At 46.0% G+C, this 20,516-nt stretch overlaps 1 protein-coding gene across 2 annotated transcripts; it reads left to right on the top strand.

Moving 5' to 3' along the window:
• Positions 1-160: 160 nt before the first annotated feature.
• On the top strand, positions 161-18,531 carry LOC144174457 (MIT domain-containing protein 1-like). 2 transcript variants are annotated; one of them, XM_077703176.1, is made up of 6 exons: positions 161-335; positions 410-511; positions 567-703; positions 773-859; positions 8,640-8,752; positions 17,518-18,531. In XM_077703176.1, the coding sequence occupies exons 1-6, from the start codon at positions 191-193 to the stop codon at positions 17,672-17,674; spliced, it is 741 nt and encodes a 246-aa protein (XP_077559302.1). In that variant the 5' UTR covers positions 161-190; the 3' UTR covers positions 17,675-18,531. The 2 variants fall into 2 exon arrangements, with proteins under 2 accessions (XP_077559302.1, XP_077559303.1); XM_077703177.1 differs by lacking the exon at positions 17,518-18,531 and adding an exon at positions 16,273-16,402.
• The last annotated feature ends 1,985 nt before the right edge of the window (positions 18,532-20,516 follow it).

Genomic DNA, 20,516 nt, shown 5'->3' on the forward strand with positions numbered 1-20,516 from the left:
TTGGATTGAATTTAAAATCACCAAACTATTTGAGTAAAACTGTTGTCTATTTTTATGCAGAAAACAAAAATAAATATTACTGAAGTTCTCTTAGTCTATTTAAGTACACACGGTTGTCGTCAATTAGAGATTACGCATTATAATAATTTTTTGTTTTGTTTTCTGGCTATCAGCACTATCAGCAACCACCATGGCGGCGACCAGGCTCGGTGGAATCGAAAAGGCAGCTGTGGGCGTTTTGACAAGAGCTGTCGAACATGACAATGCGTCACGTTATACATCAGCGCTTGTATGCTATCAAGAAGGAATACAGCTCCTTATGGATGCCATTAAAGGTAGTTCGTGGCATTTCTGTTCGCTCAGGACTGCAAAGTTGTGATCAGGAACTGCGCGCCTTTTTTCAATGCAGAAACATCGGACACTGCCAAACGTGGCATCCTTCGAGATCGTGCAAAGACATACATGGACAGGGCCGAAAAAATCAAAGAGCAAGTTCGAAAGGAAAAAGCAGGTCAGTGTAGCTTGAAATTTTGCGGGCGCAATTTATTCACAATGCGTTCGTGCAGCTGGAACATACCACGAGCAAATACACATCGAAAGCGGCTCAGTCGGCCACAGCTATGAGCAAACTTTCGGCCACTTACTGGATGACATGGTAACATCCGTTGAAGTTGATGACGCCTACGTCCGCTCCGTTCATCAGGCAAGTGTGCATGTATGGGAACGGTTTTGTGAGCGAAAAGAAACTAACCTGTCACTTTTTTGTAGGCAGGTTCAGAACTTCGTTCGCCTTTGTGAGCTTTTGAAGAAGAGGTGCCCGTCCTTTAGGCGGATCAAGCTAACCACAGGACTCGACCAGGTACGCGAAATTTATTTCCACGCTGCTTGATTGGGCCCATTTTAGGCTAAGAAGTCCTCTGACGTTTCAGATTTAATTATGTTTTTAATGCAGATAAGAGTGTTTAAAGTAATAAAATAACTTTAAGAAGGAGCTGAATAATTGAGAAAATGACTTGGCCTGTTCAAAAGCAGCCAGGTATCGAAAACACCGAGTTTTTGTTGAATTTGAAAACTTACCCCTCTTTTAACACCTAGACTTCTAAAGATCAATAGATTCGCTCACCGAGAACACGAATATACCAGTCTTAAGCGTCGCCAGAGTCCTTCAATGCTTTACTGGTCACGAAACTTTGGCGCTCGTTTCATATCGGGACCGCGGGCGCCACTACAGGCGCCACAGCCGCACGAAGGGCATCCAGGCGCCGCGCATGCGGTATATTGGCCAGCTCTTGGCGTGCAAACGCTCGCTGCTTTTGGTGTCTGCGCGCTGATGAAGTGGGCTTTTTTTCGTAGTAGTTAGCGATGAATAGCCCAGTCATTGTGTATATCACCTGCCTTCAATGGGGTTTTATTTTTCCAAGTGAATAATTGTAGACTTCGGCCGCGAACGGCAACGGCTTATGCGCCCTCTGGCACAAGCGCTGCGCCGTCGTGTTTACGGATTTTTAAATCTCTATTGCTTCTTTTCTTGAAGCAAAAGTTGTAAATACCGCACATACAGTAGCTCTGTAGTCCCGGACTGCTGCGGTCCTATCGATAATACAATAAAAAGAAACTGTAAGAAACCAAGTACGCGTCGTTCAGACTACGCTTAATGAATCTGTTGATTGCTCTGGAATGCACAGAACGCTAAAAGAGATAGCCCAATAGTATTGTTGTTTCGATGAGTGGGTACATACTTGAGAACATCTAAAAACGCTGCAGAAACGCGAAGGATCAAAACACGCAGAGATATATGTTGCACCGTGTGCCTTTCTGCTTCCACGCTTTGCAATCCTTGCAAAAAAAGGAAGTAAAAAAAAGAGCAATAAAGCTGATTTTATCCCACGCAACAAAAAAATTTCAATATTGCGAAGGGAGACAAAAGAGTGTGGTCCAGCGTACAAAAATTTATTTTTTGCACTGCGATGCACAGCACACGGAAGAAACAGAATATTGCCACGTAGCCAAGAACGACGCAAAGCTTTTCATGCTCTACAAAAGACTAGAATGAAACACAAACGTCGAAGAAGAAGTCCGCGGTGTGACGGTGAACATTGATAAAGTGAGTTGCGCGGCGTTTGCTATGCATGCATTACTCTCTGAACGTTATTAATTTCAGATCCATAGAAAAAGGATCGAGAACATTGTCGAAGAAACAAAAAATCAAGTTAGCGACAAGGTGACACCCTTGTCGCTAACACGGGACGTACGACGAACAGAGCAAACGGGCGCTCCGGTTGAAACGCCAGATAAGAAAACCGGAAGCGGCCACGCGCGGTTACAAAACGAACACTAAGGGATAATTCGTGGAAATATGAAAAGTAAAAGCACAAGGACATCCCAAAGCTTTTTTTACATGTGAGCCTGAGCGCAAGGTAATACAAGTTTGCAAACAGGTAATGAAGCCCCGCTACTAGCTGACTGATCTGACAAAAATCCGGCTTTAAGTTAGCCTTGTACAATTCTAGGTCCAGGATGCTCTCAAAAGGGAACATTGATTTTTCATTCTCGCACACAGTGCATTCCCACACACTGTCACGCGCATAATCGAAGCTGAAGTCTCCCATTTCTTGCCTTGGAACGGCGCGCTTCTATTTCTCACGAAGCGCCCCGTCGCTCGATAAACAGAACAAGGAAACATTTTCTGTTGTAACGTTGTACAAGGAACGACATCCCGGGACGCAGCACGTGTTCGGCATCGTCGCTCGGCATTGCACTACTTAAGTTGCATCACAGCAGCACGAGATGCAGGTTACATTTTTTCCCGAACAAAACAAACACAACTCGCCGTGTCTCCGCCGTTCGAGCCAGCGAAAGGCTGCCCGAGGAGTGACCTCAGTGAGATTGTGGCGCCACCGCGCGGCGGCCAAACGCAGCATATGAAGCTCTCCCATTGAGTTACGGAGCAGTTTCGTGACCCGTAAAGCATTGAAGGACTCTGGCGTCGCTTTTCTAAAATAAAGTAGAAAATAGTGAAAGCGTAAAGACAGGTGTCGCCGCCCCTGGCTGTACCGCGCAATTTGCATCTGAAGTGGTTTAAATTGCATGGCAAATATTTTAACACCATGAAAAGTATATGACAACGTAACTAAAAGTTTTCGTAATTTCATGTTGGAATGTTGAAGAACAAAAAGAAGGCTAGAAACAATATTATGAGAGCACAGCCAATAGATTACGCGGCGGCCCCAAATGCTAACAAGTTGGTTTTAGTTTCAGTGCACTACCAGGAGCAATACTCGGCCAGATAATTGTGTGACTCTTGTACAGTACTGTGGGCATAGCCACATTTATTATAACCCTCTTGCGGGCTTTTGCTGTGCTAAAATAAAGGAACGGTTATTTTTTCTACGGTCAGTACCTATTTTTGAGTGTGCGCAATGTCTGACATATGCAACGTCTTGCCTAGCTGCCACTGGGTGGCACTACTCATCCACACTTGAGGCGGTTCCGCTATGTGAGGAGGGGTGTGGGAGCTACGCACGAGCGGTTTGTTCGACGTCAACATTCATGCGGCCTAAAAGGACAATATGCTTTTCTTCATTACAGCATACAATACTGATCACGGGTCCCAATAGAGAAACATTTTGCTAGTGGTCCGTAGCAGCAAAGAACTTGGGAGTTTGGGAAAGCACAACTGATCTGATCGAAGCTAATAAAAGTGCTTGGTTTGTGGTAGTGTCGTATTCGGTTGCTTCTATACTGCTATACATCACCGCTGTGTCGCTTGCTTCCGGTTTATCGTGGCGCAAGCACTGGCTGCAGTAGCCGCTGTTTGCATCATGAAATCGCTGTGAGAGAAAGGAGGAAAGGAAATGCGTTGTTTTATTAGCATTTTCTCAGCAATTAACTCTTTCACTACGGCGCCATAGGCCATCGGACACGGAGTTCCGATGATTTCAAACGTCCTGCGAAAGCAAAAAACGGCACCTGTCGGACAACTAACGCCATCTGGCATATTTATTGACAACTCATTTTTCGATTTTATTATGTTTTGTTGATATTTCGCCTGCAGAGACTGCGCCAAGAGTGAAATTTGAACCCGCGGTAGATGCGACTTGTGTGAAAACGGTGTCCCGCTGTATTTATAAACAAAACGGGCTTCCTATCTGACGACTGCGGCTTTACATTGATGTGTAGGATCTGGACAACGTGCGGTAGGGATATTTTGACAAATGCGCCGCGTCATATCGCGTTATTACCTTCATGATAGCCTGGTGCTCGTGTCAGATTACTGCTACGGAGCGGTGCGCGACACTTCTCAAGAGCGCTGTTTTTTTTTTTTTTTCTAGTTTTTTACCCCTAAAGTGAAAAGGATTTTGTGTCAGAACACAAAAAAGTGTGCTTGGATGCATGACCGACTTACACTCGAGTGGCTTCGAGGAGTGGCACAGGCGTCAGTTCCGCTAGTTTGACGGGCCCACAAAAATACAAAACTTGGTGTACAGCGTTGATATATATATTGAATCATAGCCAGGAAATGTAGGAACAATTTGTATATCTTAGAATTCCTAAAATAATTTTTAGGCTCATTACAATCGCTTAGATATGTTGCGTGTTTACTTTTTTGTGCATTTTTTTCTGATTATTTGACTAATAAACTGTAAGTAATCTTTCACAAAACTGCTGGTATGTGTTTGTAAGAGCAATCTATAAGCTACAATTACATGCATAGCAATGCTAAATGTGTCCACTAGCTCAAGAGAAAAAAATAGTTAAGGCATCTTTTGGCACTGAATCAATGGTAAAATGGCTGTGCGAAAGCCAGACTTTGTTAGCAACCGACTTGCTAGTTCCTTTCAGTGTCTCTTTAGAGGAACACTGAAGTCAAAATGCAAGTTGCCCTAGATCGATTGTTTAGCTCACTGAGTACACAAACATACCACTCTTACACATCGCTTTTTTAAAAATGCCGTAAAGTTCTGAAAGAACGTCCGCCCAAACTACAAAGATATCAAGTTAAAAATATGGGATGGGTGAACTTTCGGGTCATGTGCCAAAAACTACAAAAAAAGTGGCCGCACTGCCGATGGAACACTGCGGAGATATCAAGTAAACAGTACGAGGTGGGCGAACTTTTGTGGAAACAGGGTTCGCACAGGTCTTTGAAAACCTTGAAAACCCTTGAATTCAGAAGTGTCAATTTCAAGGCCGGGAAAGTCCTGGAATTTTTAAATTGTCCTTGAAAATCCTTGATTTTTCTGGAGAGAATCAATGGCCCTGTCTTCTCACAAGAATTTAAAGTATTTCTCGTGGATTTTAGGTGTTCACAAATGTAAGGATACATTGTAATGATCAAGTTTCAGTGTATTGCGTGAAATTACAAGTTTGGTGGATTTTCATTATTATGAGGCAACATTGGGAGCAGTCACTTCCAAATCCAATCCATGTCAGGATGCAATCCAGTGAAAGCAGGCTTCTGTTCTCTATCTTGCATCGTCCATCTAGTCTGTGGACGCTCGCTCATTGCATGTGCGCTGTGCCTCATACGCTCCATCAGCGTTTGCTTTTATGTGCACATGGTGGACGTGTACATAGCTCGGCCTGCCTCGCAGCAATACTTGCTGATTTCCATGCTCACAGAGGCTAAGCGCTGGTTGAACTTGCCGTCTTCAGAACTCTGAAGGCTTGTTGAGATGCCGAACTGCTTAAGCGATGCCAAGACAGTATCGGCCCAATCTTCTATTCTTCCCTTCCTCCTTTCTATTCTTTCCATCACTACACCTTCTTCCTCCTCTTGCCAGTCAAACTAGACAGGTTAAGGCTTTTTTGTTCAAAATCAATACGTCGGCGGTGTTCGCCGCCTGGGAAAGACTGTCTGTTGATGCCACTTCCAGTAAGTGCACTTCATTTAGACAGCAGTGTAACGAGTGGCTTAATAAAACCTATCATATACATGGTATTATTTACAGCAGTAGGATTCACATGCTTACCTTAATTACCTGTTTATACTTACCCTGTACATTCGGACTTTTGGGTCTGTCTTCACAGGGGACGTCGCTAATCTGTGTGAGGGAAATAGAGGAAGTGATTAAGCACATCAGGTTGCAATTTCTCTCGTAATAAACTGGGCGCCATCCCACCCTGCGAAAGTGGATGTCCAGAGCAGCGGTGGTAAACCACTACACATGCTAGTGGGGGAAAGTATGAAATGTTCCTTGTTGTCTCGGCGGGCTCGTCGCTTGCACTCGGCTTTTCTTTCAGCAAATGCTGGGTCCTGACGCATGCGCTCGGCGTCTTGGGTGAGAACTACTGGGTCCTGCTTATCCTGACGCATGTGCTAGCTCTCTAATGACGTCAACCTCCCTCCCCTTTCGAGAGCAGCTGCAAACCTAATCTTTACCAGAATACATTGTTCACTGGCGCCTTATCATTCCTCATGCGGTTTCGATGCTTGTTTTGTGGTTTTTTTTTCTTTACACGAATACTGAGTGCTATGCTACACACCTGTTTAGCCCGACGCATGCGCTTAGCATCTTGGGCGAGAACTGCTGGGTCCTGCCTGTGTTTTTGGTTTATGACACATAATTTTCCGACCAACAACAGGCTCACAGCTTCGCTGCAGAAAGTATGCTGAAATGGTCCCAAAAATTTGCCATGCCTTCCCAAGGATAGTTGCAAAGCACGAAAGGTAAAAGTGCGTCCAATCAATCGTCAAACCTTGAAAGACCCAAATCGCAAATGAAAAACGAAACCATGTGACAATTTTTTGTGCCATAAGTAAACGCAACTTGAACCATCTATGTGTATACTGATACGTGCTTCATGAGATAAAAGGCATACTATTGTACTCCTTTGTGATCGATGCGTGTATTTTATCTCATACCATTCCTTTTTCATGATTCACAATGGAAGCCCTTTTTCGCGCACGCGCCGTGTGTCCAGCCATCTTATCAGAGCTTTTTGGTGGACCAACCGGTCTATGGGGAAATGTATCAGTTTTTTGGCCGGATGCCATCGGTCCCACCAAGAAAGCTTTTGCTTTAAAAACCTAAAACGAAGCTAAGCACCTTCGTCTACTGAAGTGTCCATGCAGGCACTTCGGGCATTGTGCAACACCTCAAGAAGCTCTGGCATCTGGGAACGGAAGTGGCACACCGCTGCGTACTATTACTGTGAACTGTCTTTCACAGCGGATATCTTAACAATTAAATTGGTTGGTTTTTGCAGGGTGGACATGGCAGGATTTTTGGGGGGACAGAAATGAAGGCAGTGGTGCTAAACAGTGGGAGAGTGTGCACGTTTTTGATTTCTGGGAGGCAGTGCACAGAAATTTCATACACCCAGTGAGCGAGTGTGAAGCGGTGGTTGCACTCCGTTAATATTCTTCTCTGTAGCCATATAATTGTACTGGTAATCGCTGCCCGCTTGTAAGCTATTAAAATTTAGCACCATTGTCAACACAAGTCGCCTGTCTCATTTTAAAAACTGTCTGATGGAAAAGGGTCCATTTGGAAGTGGGCTTCATGAACTAAAGTTTCAGCTTAGCGAGGGGTTTGGTGGGGAAGATATTTCTTGGATGCAGAAAAAACCATTGATTTTGCCGCACATTCCACTTATTGCAATGCACTGAATGAGTGCCATGCTCTACAGTCTTTTCCTGCCATGATTTGGTAGAAGTGCCCCGTTGCTATAACTAGGATCATCAGATAGTTCTTGCATAGTTAAAGTATGTGGCTGCTGTGATCAATAAGACTTGTGAACTTGTGGTGAACACTCCTTTGGTGCCAGGTTGCCACTTCCATGACATTACAAATGGGCCTGCTTTAAAATTTGTCATCGAGCAGGAGAAAATTGAGTTACCATTTGACAGCAAATACAAAAGGAGAGCTTCTTGTCCTGCCATCAGCTGTTTAGATTAGGGCTGTGAGAAAGGGTGAACTCAAATGGCTGTTATGCAGGATCAGTCGATTTTTTACTGCCGAAAAAGTGCGTATTGCAGATCTTTTATAGTTTTGATGGTTGTACACTTATTGATATTCATGCAATAGAAATGTGAACACCTGTTTACTTCATGTTATATATGTGCAAATTCAGTGAGCGTATCAGTCTTGAAAGCTTGGCTGTGATAAAAGTCGTGACTGTATTTGTACGACATGATCAATGATTTTATTTCCACAAATGATTACTCGGCAAGTGGTATCTCACATGGCTAAATACCGCGTTTTTACCACCCCCACTGCCTTTGGGGTGTACTGGCTCTCCTGTCATGCATTTCCACTTGCGCCTCGTCGCATTAACGTTTTTCTCTAGATGCAAGGGCTCAGTGCTCTAGGACCTTTCACAAACATAGCAGTGACAAACTGAATTCTTACTGCCCTGTGGTGTAGCAGTAAGAAGAGAACCTGCCATGTCTATCAAATACCAGTTGTACCGTAGAAATTCTTGCATATGGTCAGTGTAGTATGATGGACCTTACATTTTGTAAACCTTATTTTACGTGCCAGGGAATACAGTCAAGAGAATTGCAGTAGCTGTGCTGAATAGCACAGCTATTTAGCTGCAGCATGTGCGCTGTAACCTTTGCCTTTTCCCTGCCACATTTATGGGGTAGCGCCACACTGTCCTGTGACTGAAGCCTTCATCAATTCTCTTGACAGCGGGACCAGCATGGGCAGCTCGAAAGGCTATCCCAAGTCAAGGCAAGCCTGGCAGACCACAACATCGCCCTCATCGTTGAGTATTCTGAGACTCTCCACGATCGTGAGATAAGGTAGGACACCTACTTGTCCTGTCCCTTGATCTGCTTGCATGCCTTGGCAACATAATAGTGACATTTAGTTGCTTCATATCAAATACTGTATTTACTCGCATCATAATGATAGCACTTTTTCTCCAGAAAAGTTGATGCAAAGTTGGGAATGCGATTATTGTGCAGTGTAAAATTTTGAGAGAACATATTAGTACAGGAAAGAGAATATAAATATGTTGTGTGTCAAAATTCTTAAGATGGTAAATCAGTTTTCAACAGGACTTACCTCTGTAATCAACATATACAATGAAAGCTCGTTAATTTATACCACCATGCCAGTTTTAATTAATGAAAGTGAAGAATAACAACAGTACACTGCGATTCAGAAGCTGCAAGGAATATCAACAATTTAATGCTTGAAAAAGTGTATGACGGCAGAATGTTTTTTGCTGTCAAATGCGACAGCCAGCATTGTTTGCTATAACGAGCGAATGTAGCGTAAAATGTCCTCTTCATCTTCTTCAAAACTAAGAGATGGGCAGCATTCCAATCTGGCCACGACTTCTGAGCAGATCACTGCATGGGTGCTTCCTCCTCCATCTTCTCCTCCTTGTTACTGGCAGCAACAGGTTCTGCACTTCTGACCTGAGAAAAAAATGATTCCGCATCTGTCAGCACACCACTGCACTGCTGTACACACTGATGTAGTCCACAAAGAATACTGTTACGTCCTGATGTATGCAAGCGTAAACCGTAGATTGATGACATGCGGGCGGAACCTATTTACTAGGTGAAGCACCTGATTGAAGACACCAGGCAGAGCAGGCGTTTAGAAGGTGGCTCCCGATGATGGTGGCCAAATCCAGGCATGCGAGCGCAGGAGCTCTGGCTTTAACACTGTCGTCTTATGTTCATCGCACATGGCGCATTCCCCGAACAGGGAGATTGTACAAGGTTTAAGAACATTTACAAAAGATGGTATATGTTACATGTTACAAGAAGGCAATTGTCCCGGTAATCATTGTGACATTTGCGCCCTCCCCTGAAAGAACATCGGCCCAATGCACACAAGGGCAGCGATAAGAACATGTGTTGGTGGTAGGGTTTAAAACAGGTCACTTCGTTTGTCAACGCGTGAAATAGGATGCGGAGGCGAGTTCACCGGAGACAACCTCGTAAGTTCTGTTGGTGACTTGTCGCAACACTCGGTAAGGTCCAAAATACTGCTTGAGAAGTTTTTCACGTAGCCCTTGGGGTCGAACTAGTGTCCAGATCTAGACCCTGCCAGCAGGCTTGAAAAGGGTGGGCCTACGGTGAAGTTTGTAATGGGTTGTGTCACACCGCTGCTGCAGCCTTGTTTGCAAATGGGCCAGTTGCCGTGCTTTATCTGCTCGTTCAATAAAGTTGTGGACGGGCATGTTGTCACTGCTGGAGTCATAAGGCAGCATTGCATAAAATGAGGTTGCAACTTGTCAGCCATAGAGAAGAAAGGATGGTGTCATGTGGGCAGTGTCGTGTTGGACTGTGTTGTAAGTGAAAGTTATGTATGGTAATGAGGTGTCCCAAGTCTTGTGCTCAACGTCGGTGTACATACTTCGTGTGTCCGCTATTGTCCTATTCAGGTGCACAATCAGCCCATTCATCTGCGGGTGACAGGCAGTCGACTTCTGATGGAAGGTACCACTGAGTTGCATGACTTTGTTGACGATGTTGGCAGTAAACGCTTTCCCTCAGTCAGTAATAACAATGGTGGGGCACCGTGGTGAAGCACAATGTTTGATGAAAAACTGAGCAACGTCGGTCGCGGTTTTCCGCTGGAGAACTTTTGCTTCTGCGTTGGTGGCGACTATAATCCACTTGTTTCCCGCAGATGGCATCGGGAATGGTCCTGAAAGGTCTATGCCGACTTGATTCGAACAGCTTTTCGGGAGTTTAGACGGGGTGCAACAGGCCCACTGGCTGGAGTGGTGGGGCTTTGCGTCGTTGGCACCCAAGATGTGCATACATAATGTCGCACGGCCCCAGAAAGCTTGGGCCAGTAATGCTTGCTGGATCCTGGCCAGTGTATCAGTGTAGCCAAGGTGTCCTGCAGTCAGCTTGTGCACTTCTTTTCGGTGGCCGAGTACTGTGTGTTGGAATATAGGTCGAGATTTTTTACCAAAGTATTTGCCGAAAAGTCACCCCTCAACCTATATACCGGTCATTGGCATAATATTATTTGTCATCTTGCAAGTAGGCAGGCCATAGAGCCGATTGAAACCGCAAAGGCACTATTGCCACCGACATCAATCCGATGCGCCGCCATCTTTTTTTTTGTTGCTTCCCTCGCTGTCAGTGAGCGTGATCATTTCTTCTCGCTCCAGATACGTTCAGGCACTTGGTGCCAGTTAATCACAGCATTTAAAAGAAACATCATGTAGTATGCCCAAACTAACGGCAACATGCTTGACTACTGCCAGTCCAGTTTCACCGAAAAGAGTTCACTCTACTGGCGTAAGCTGAAGGGGCAGCTCTTGGTATGCAATGCTCGGAAGACCTCGCTTTATGGCCGCCTTGCTGTGCAACTGGAACTGAAGGACAAGGTGGCAACTTTTCTTTGTAAGCATCGTGCGGTGTCTCTATGAAATGGATGGGTGGCGGCAACCCCAAGACGCCTGTCCGCTTGCACAGACCGCCTCTTGTGACGTTTGACACATGCGTGTCCCATGCTTGGCGCTTGCTTCGGGATGACGTGGTCTTGAGTGTATAAGTGCTCTACATATTAGCATGTCCCCAGACTGCACCAAGGACGAATTTTGTGTGGGAGACAGCCATACAGAAGCGGTTGTCTGACAAGACACAAAACGGCTCTAATGGGGAACCTTAGACAAAACAAATGCTTATAGCTTCAATAAAACGATGTTGTGTACCTAACTATTTTTTTCATTTTTTGGCTGCAAGGTAAGGGGGGTCGACCTAATTCCGGCTCGACCTATATTCCGACTTATACGGTAGTTGTTTTCTGAAGATGACAATGTTCTGCTGATGTATGCAATCACCCTTTCGTCGCCTTCTTGCCATTGCAGCAGAACTTCTCCAACGTGTGTGTGGTGGCGGCATTTTCGTTGAAATGGGCCAAGATAGGGGGTGTTTGCAGCCGTTTGCGCAGCTCGTCAAACGCCCTCCGTTGATCTTCAGTCCAGAGGAATGGGTCATCAGCTTGTGTAAGCTGAGTAAGAGGGGCTGCTGTGCGGGCAAAATTTTCAATAAATTGCTGCTATAGTAAGAGCATGGCCTTAAAAAGTGTCTTGATGGCTTTCTTGTTGGATGGTCCGGGGAATTCGGCAACCGCTTCAACCTTGCTGGGATCGGGACGAACTCCGGCGCAGCTGACCATGTGGCCAAGGAACAGCAGTTTCTCATACCCAAAATGACACTTCTCTGGTTTCAGTGTAAGCGTGGCAGAAGGTATCTCCTAAAAAACTGATATGAGGCATTCAAGGTGTTCTTTGAATGTGGTGGAAAATACGATCGTGTCGTCCAAATACACCAAGCAGGTTTGCTGCTTTAAGCCTGACAGCACGTTGTCCATCAGTCTTTTAAAGGGGCCGGGGCAGAGCACAACCCAAAGGGCAGCACTTCAAATTCATAAAGTCGATCGGGCGTCACAAAAGCGGCCTTCTCGCGGTCCCACTCATCGACCTATAACTGCCAAAAGCCACTATTGAGGTGCATTGACGAAAAATAGCGGGCATGTCGGAGTCTTATCAAGAAAGTCGTCACTCGGATGCAACGGATAAATGTCCTTTTTGGTCACCTGGTTGAGTTTGCAGTAATCAACACAGAACCGATATTCCCATCGTTTTTGACCAAAACGACAGGAGGCGCACAGGGGCTGTTTGACAGTGTGATGATGTTGTCTTCCAACATCTGCTGTACTTGCTGCTGTATGGCATCACGTTCCTTGGGGGCCACACGGTAGGGGTTTTGACGGAGGGACCTGGTTGCCTTTTCGACAGTTATTCAGTGTTTTGTTAGTGGCGTCTAGCAAACTCCTGACGTGGATGAAAAGCAGCCTTTGTATGCTTGCAAAACATCTAGGAGCCTTAGGCGCATTTCAGAAAGCTGGCTGGGGTGGACATCTCTCGATAGTTCATCGCTGTAGTTCCAATTTGTAGTAGAAAGCAGCTTTCTGTGTCACTGATTCCTTCAAAGAAGGCTACCGGGGTACCTTTTGCTATGTTCCGGCGCTCATTGCTGAAGTTGGTAAGCAGATGACGACAGTGGCCACTGGACAGGTGCTTGAGGCCTCTAGCGATGGCATAGCCGTGGTCAACTAAAGGTGGAGCGTGCAGCTTGGCCACACCGTCGGTGGTACAAGGTCCGTCGCACGCTATCGCAACAAATGCAGAGGACCGCGGTGGGATACTGATGTCATCTTTGGCGATACGCAGAGGCACACATTGCTGTTTAGCAACTTCTGGAGGCAGGTTTGTCGATAGGCTATCCATGTGCTCGCCAATGTTTATAATAGTGTGATATTCACGCAGGAAGTCCATTCCCAGTATTTTGTCCTTACAGCACTGTGGAAGAATGACAAAAGTGCGAACAAAGTCAGAGCCTCCTAAACGAATCCTAGCTGTGCACTTGCCGACTGAATGAAACTGCGGTCTGTCCCATGGAGTCTTCACCTTCTGCAAGTGGTTGGAAAGTTGTTGGCTGATGATGGAGCAATCCGCGCCAGTGTTCAGCGAAGCAGTCACCTCATGCCTGCCCATAGCAACACCAAGCCCTGTACTAACGACATCACCAACATTCAGAGTCATCGTTGGTCTGTGTTAGCGCTGCGGCAGTATTCCTTCCATGCTTTTTTCCTAATGGGTCGTTGCTGCTTCGTCGGTTTCTATTGGCGGCGGTTGAAGGTCTTTGGGACTTATGCTATCAGCAACTTTGCCTCCTGAGGTAGCTTTGCCTAGTTTTTTCGCCGCGGGCTGGGAGACTGACCTTCGCGGTTGTCTCAAGGTGCACGACATGTCAGCAAGAGGTGGGGTGCCAGAGATGGTGATCGCGGTTAATGATTGGGTGTCGTAGTAGGCCGTGTGGCAAGATAGTGAGCAATTTCAGTGGGCCTTTGTCCGAACCGAGGGTGAGAAGGAGGGAGGGAAGCCTGCGAGACCGATATTGCGGTAAGGGCACCGTCTGTATAGATGGCCAGGTCCACAACAATGGTAACACAGTGGCCTCCAGTCGGCAGTGCGTCACACGTACATCTTGCATACCAGGTGATGCAATGTGGGTTCCTGCACTGACCACAAATGCACAGGCGGGGGTGGTTGAAAGGGTGGCAGCATCGGCTGGATTGCTGGTTGGTGACGAAGAGCAACGACCGCTGTTGAGTGGGCAGATTGGGTAGCGAAAGCACCTTGTGGAGCTCTTCATGCACAATCCTGGCCAGAAGAGGCACTGACTGCTGTGATGCAATTCCCTGCCTATTTGAATCTTCACAGAACTGACTGATTGAGGTCTTACATTGAGTTCTCGTCGCTTGTAACAAGGGCAGCATTTTCAGGAGCTATAATGGCCATGCGGTCGTATTGGTGATTGCGCTCGTGTAGAGCCCGCTCGATAGCCGTTGCCTCCTTAATGAAACCTCTCATGGTGTGTGGTGAATTTCTCACGAGACCTGCAAACAACGGCTGTTTGACTCCATGCATGAGGTAGCAAAGTTTCTTTGGTTCAGCCATGTCCTCTGCAAACATGGCAACCCTCTCATTGGGCTTTTGTGTCCGCGACTCCAGCTATCAGAGCGCTTGGGCTTGTCAGTCGGTGTTCAAAAAGGTCTCCTGCAACTGCTGACTGAAGTCGTTTCATGTTGTCAAGCTTGTCTCGTGATTCTTGTACAATGTACAAGCAATGTCCTCTAACGCGAAGTAGACATTGCGTTGCTTGTGGCAGTCATCCGAGTGGTTAACATCAGCCACACACTCAAAGTGCGAGAGCCAGTCTTCAACATTTTCAAACACATCCTCGTGAAAAGTGTTCAGGGTTGGGGGGACCAGGGTTCTTACGGCGGCCGAGCTCGATCCTCAAGATTCGGTTGCAAGGCTAGCTCCGGCCACGGACTGCCAACTTGGCGTAGTGGCAGCTAGCAGCAAGGAACACAGGACACAGAATTCGCCCACTCTGACGTTTATTGCACTGCAATAAGGGGACATCGGGCACATCGCTCTACACCGCCAAGACCACCTTGGCCAGGACGGAAGAAAGAGGCGCGGGGGCGGGCAAAGGAAGGCCAAAAAGGAGCAAGTTGTACTTGCGGCCGCTCCCGATGATGGCTGGTCTCCAAAGAGGCTCTCCCTTTGTCGTCGCCCCCGGACCAGCCCGCCCGGAGCTTCTGGACAAACCCGTCACGTAAGGGGTTCGGCAGTACCCCCCGCTGTCATCCTCCCGCGACGGGGAAATGCGCGGTCGCAGGGAGAGAGAGGAACCTTCCCCCTCTCGCCTCCACGGTGAGCCGAGCACTTGGCACTTAACGGAACTTAGCAGGGTTCCCTGGGACCAGCATGCTTGAGAACCCCTGCTATAAAGCTTTCCGTCGTACATGCTGTGTACCCCCAACAGGTAGATTGTACAAAGCTAATAATATTTACAAAAGGTGGTACTACATGCCACAAGAAAGTGATTGTCCCAACATCATCGCGACAACACGTCATTTAGAACTCACGCCATGGGGATTTCAGATTAATTTTACTCGATTTTACCTTCCCTTTTCGTACTGTAGGCAACGCAGCCTCTGGTGTAGGCAGCAGTAGTGGTTCTCTGGCCATTTGCCAGGCGTCAAGCTGTCGGTGCGGTGGCGCGTAGTTCAAATTATCCATGGTGGAACCTAGTGGAACCTAGTCGAGTTTGAATTAACGGTTTTTTTTTTATACGGGCTTCTATGGAGCCTGGCCACACCGAATTGTACAGTTCGAATTATCTTTAGATTTGAATTATTGAAGTTCAAATTAATGAGCTTTCACTGTACAGTCACGGACGAATGAAAGACAAAAATGAAAATATCAACCAGAACACACAAATAGCGCAATTTCTTTTTGTGCAAGTCAACCCGCCGCGGTGGCTCAGTTAATAAGGCGTTGCGCTGCTGAGCACAAGGTCACGGGTTTGATTCCCAGCCGCGGCGGCCGCTTTTCTAATGGAGGCGAAAAGCAAAAACGCCCATGTGTACGAGATTTCGGCGCACGTTAAAGATCCCCAGGTGGTCAAAATTAATCCGGAGCCCTCCACTACGGCGCGCCTCATCGCCTGCGTTGCGTCGGCGCGTTAAACCCTACAATCAATGAAATCAATCCGTGCAAGTCAAAATGATTCGTGGCTTAGTTACAAAAGCAAAGTTTGGAAATCTGGCTTTCCAAATATATGAATAGCATGCCATTATTTCGCATACACAAACAGTATTTTTCAATTTTGCATATTCTGGTTCATGTTTTCGTGTTCGCATTTCATTTGTCCATGACTGTACATTATGTACAGGAATTGCACTGTACCCATTTATTTTTTAGCGAATTCAGAATTCAAGATCACTCAGAGACCGAATCTGAACTGTCATCGCACACTACCTATCGGATGCCACACTGTCACTACTGACTGCATCTTGTGCCCCCAGAGGAAGTCGTCCTCGCTGGCATCAGGCGAGTTTGATGCCCCGTAGGGATGGGCGAATATAGATTTTGAGGTTCGAAGCGAATTCGAAGCGAATAGTGATTTGGTCGAATAATTTCGAATCGAATAGTTCGAATAGTACACATTGCAAATCACAAAGACAAATGAGCAACTTGTGACTTGACTAATGTACACAATTTTTTCTAATAATGAGAACTCACGTAGGCACAGCATTGTGTAAAACTATTACCAGTTGAACATTTATTGCAAAATCTTACACACAGCTTTCCTTTGCTGTATTCACAAGTTTTCATGAAGAAATGCCTGTTGCGCCACATGCTCTAGGTGCAGCAGTTTCCGCCAGCTGCTCATTCACAAGTTTAAGCGCCGCCTAGAAACTCGCAGAGTTAAGCGCCGCCTAGAAGCTCCGCTAAAAAAAGAAGTATTGTAGCCACTAGTATCCTCGGCCGTAGCCAAGCAAAGCGCAAGTCAACGTTTTTAGAAGAGTTGTTCTAATAACGTTGGCGCAAGTGGCTGGCCGCCATTTTGAATATGCTCGCTTATAATGCGACGTACTGAGTGAGCCTATTCAAAATGGCGGCATACCTATTCAAAATGGCGGCCTGTACAAGTTTGCTGGCTTGGTGCCGCTATGTTCGGAGCGGTGTCGTTTCAGTGCCACCTTTTTTTTTTAACCTAAAGTGTGCTGGCGGCCGAGAGCTTCGTCGAACCTCTAGGCAAGGCAGCAACTCGGCAGTGCCGGCACTGATAATAGAAATGTCCGCGTTGGTGGGTCTTGAGTCAAGCCTGGGGTAATTCTCGGAAAGCTTGACCGAAAAGCTTGGCTTTTAGCTGCCTATTCGGGAGCATCGAATAATTCGAAAATATCGAATACCTGCATTCGGATCGAAGCGAATAACGAATAGAAAGCTATTCGATCGAATATTCGACAATACTGAATATTCGCCCATCCCTAATGCCCCGTCTTCTTGCAACTTTTCACGATCCTTCACGCAGTTCAGCACTGCCTACAAAAACGTGCGAAAACTTGCCACTCTTTGGCCCACAGAAGGCTATACGAACATTGTCACTATGCACGGAGACATCGGGGTTTAAACAAGGCATGTCCTGTCTTTTTTGGACAGGTTGGACACCGGCTGGATCATCAAGATTGGCCGAGGCTTGGACTACTTCCGACCAACTGCCAACAAATTCAGCTTGGGCTTCTTCGACCAAGACCTAAGGCCTTGCCACGAAACGACGGTCGACATTTTCCATAAGAACACTGTCCAAACATCCTAGCAGGCTCTGCATTGCTGAAACTGCCTTTGAGAGAGGAATATATAGTACTTAAATTGTATTTTTATAAACATTTCCTTTCGTTTTTTAATATGAAATGCTGTTTTGATTCGCCAGGAAAATGAACCAAGCCTGTTTCCTTGAAACTTTGTGCCAAGCTTGTTTTCTTGAAAATGCCCTACAAATCTATTGTTTTGTTTAGGGCAGTCATCTTCAAAGCGAAAGGGGCCCATCACTTTCCATTTCAGTCATTTGAAAAGAATATATGCATTCAGCCCATTGTAGCTTGTCGCTAAGATGAAAATGCTCCGCAGTATGAGTGCGCCAATAATGAAATTTTGGTTCAGATGGAATAGTTCTGAGGAGCAGCCAGTAATTTGAGTACTGAATCAAATAATGAGTACTTTCTGTTGAAAGCTCACAATGAAAGTGATGCGTTCCTGAAAGAAACGTTAGGCATGCACGTATTGAGACAAAGGACAAGGAAACAAAGAATTGACACCAGGCACAGAAAAGGTGTGTACTGTATAATTTTGAAAGGAATGCACCCGTGATTACAGAATGTTAGACTGTAGAGGGCACTTGCTTTCCCTAACAAGGCGAACTCATTGGGTGCATACATTACACTGGAGTATGAGCACTCCTTCATAGGAACTGGACATAATAGTTGAAGCTTTAAAAAGTGTGGGCTAAAAGAGTTTCCTGATTTTGCCAGCATCTAAACGGTACTAAAGTACGGCTTAGATGCTGGCAATCTCAACGAAGCGGACAACGAAGTCTGTTCCATCGAGTTTCTGTTACAACAAAGAATTTCTGGTTTTGGTATTAGTTGTCCTTATGAGGTAGTGCACAAAGGTTCCCTCATCAATAAACAACCTCCTGTAGACCATTTTGCTTAAAGGGACACTGTAGGCAACTAGCAAGTTGGGCTCAGACCAAAGTTCAACTGCCCCGTAGCCCTCTCAGTGTTTATTGGGCGATGAAAGATGCTTTAATTGCCGAGAAGTTACCAATTGAGAGATGCATTTCATCCCTTGTGCCATTTCATGATGTTTCATGTGACGCAAACGGAGGCTGGAAGTGAGTGAGAGAGCGGTGGGGTCCAGGAGGAAAACTAAAACTTACCAAGCAAACCATCACGGCCGCAGGAGCCGCTGGTTGCGCTCACAGTGCATACAACAAAAACTTGCCCACCCTACATGTCCGTGGGCAGCCGCTTTGCCTGCAACAGTCTTGGTGTTGCACGGGGCGTGCGAGGGTGGTTGAGCAATGTGAATGGGCCACGTGGCCTTTTAATTTACCTACAAAACGTTTAGTAGACAGTGCAGGGGTGAGACAGCTGCGCATATTGTGCAGTTTTGATACAAATTTGTTTTCCTGCACCAGGCTGCTCCAAAAGCTTGAAAATTGCAAAAATTGCGCCAAACTGCTCCAGTACAGTGACAGCCAAGGATTTTAACGCTCCCGTCAGTTTCAGTGGGGAAAAATGCTTACTGATGGCATAATTTTCCAGCACCCCCGAGGTGATGCTGTTTGTAAAGGTTTAATTGATTGATCATTCAATAAAAAAAAGTCACAATGTCGGGTTGCACTTGTTATATTATGTGAGTTTTTAAAGTTTTCCCAGCGAAATTCAATGCAAAGTCCTGTAGAAAAACTGAGGCGACCAACTACTTGTGCAAGTTGATGAAAAAACGGCAATTTTCGGAGTTTCGGAGTACCATATCTCTGGAACGACATCACTGGGCGCCGCCATCTTTGTGTGGTGAAGATGGGAAAACATGGCCGGCGGGTGAAGCAGTTGCTTGGGGTTCAGGCAGAGTGCTCTTCGCCGATTTCTACCGTGGTTTTGGTGATGGGAGTGGCTGGGTTACATTTAGTCGTTTGATCTGTTGCGGGAAGTTGCGCGACTCGAAAGACTGAGTTCAAAAACAACGTGGTGCCCGCTAATTCGCCGGGTTTCAGCCTTGAGTGTGAGGCGCGTTGCGTGCTTGGAAGTGAAATTTCGGACTCATTGCGGTGTTATAAAATGCTGAGTTATTGCTGCCTTTGACAGCGAGCTTGCGAGCGCTGGGAATAGGACGACCGACACTGCAGAAGTGGCGGCGCAGGCTACATCGCCGCAAAATGTTCAAGCAGTGTCCGATAGCGGAAGAGGCTATTATTGCACGCTAGTAACAATGGTTCATCTATCTGACTTGAAATTTAATGACAAGAGGGAGGTTGCTAAACATACCAACGTTGCGCGAACTGTCACCTTGCTTTGAACAACTTTTGCCTTGGTTCTGCACTTGTGCATAAAGCCCAGTCTGGGATTAAAAAAATAACAATTTCAACATTCACATGATAATAAAAATGCCGCACAATTGCTTAGTTTTTCAATTCGATATTGTCACCGGCGCTCCACGCTATCTATGCATAGAGTCTGAAAATTTAAAAATGCTTTGTAAAAATGTAGTTCAGTTCGTACCTTGGGATACTCTGGTAGAAAAAACTTTATTGAAAGGCTGTTTCGGTGTTATGTGCGTTCAAAACCGATTAAAAAGTGCACGTGAGTTTGCAAAAATTTGACTTTTTAGGCTCCTAAGGCAACATGATAAATGTCCTTCTTTTGCTCCAAATCAAGGTTCTTCTGCTCCGAAATCAAATCGAGATTTCGCTGCTCCAAAAACTGCTCCCAAATCCGATTCAGCTGTCTCACCCCCGATAGTGCAACCGCAGCAAAAATGACGTAAGGGGCACGTTTTGGTTAGCAGTCTCATTATGGATAGTTGGGTTTTCATTGCTTCAGTGCACTCAGCTTGACTACGTGGCATCATCTGTTAGTTCCACTTGTTACCACGCC

The sequence above is a fragment of the Haemaphysalis longicornis genome, unplaced genomic scaffold (assembly GCF_048455015.1).
Source record: "Haemaphysalis longicornis isolate Haplotype H1 unplaced genomic scaffold, Haemaphysalis longicornis Haplotype H1 scaffold_3, whole genome shotgun sequence".
NCBI lineage: Eukaryota > Metazoa > Arthropoda > Arachnida > Ixodida > Ixodidae > Haemaphysalis > Haemaphysalis longicornis.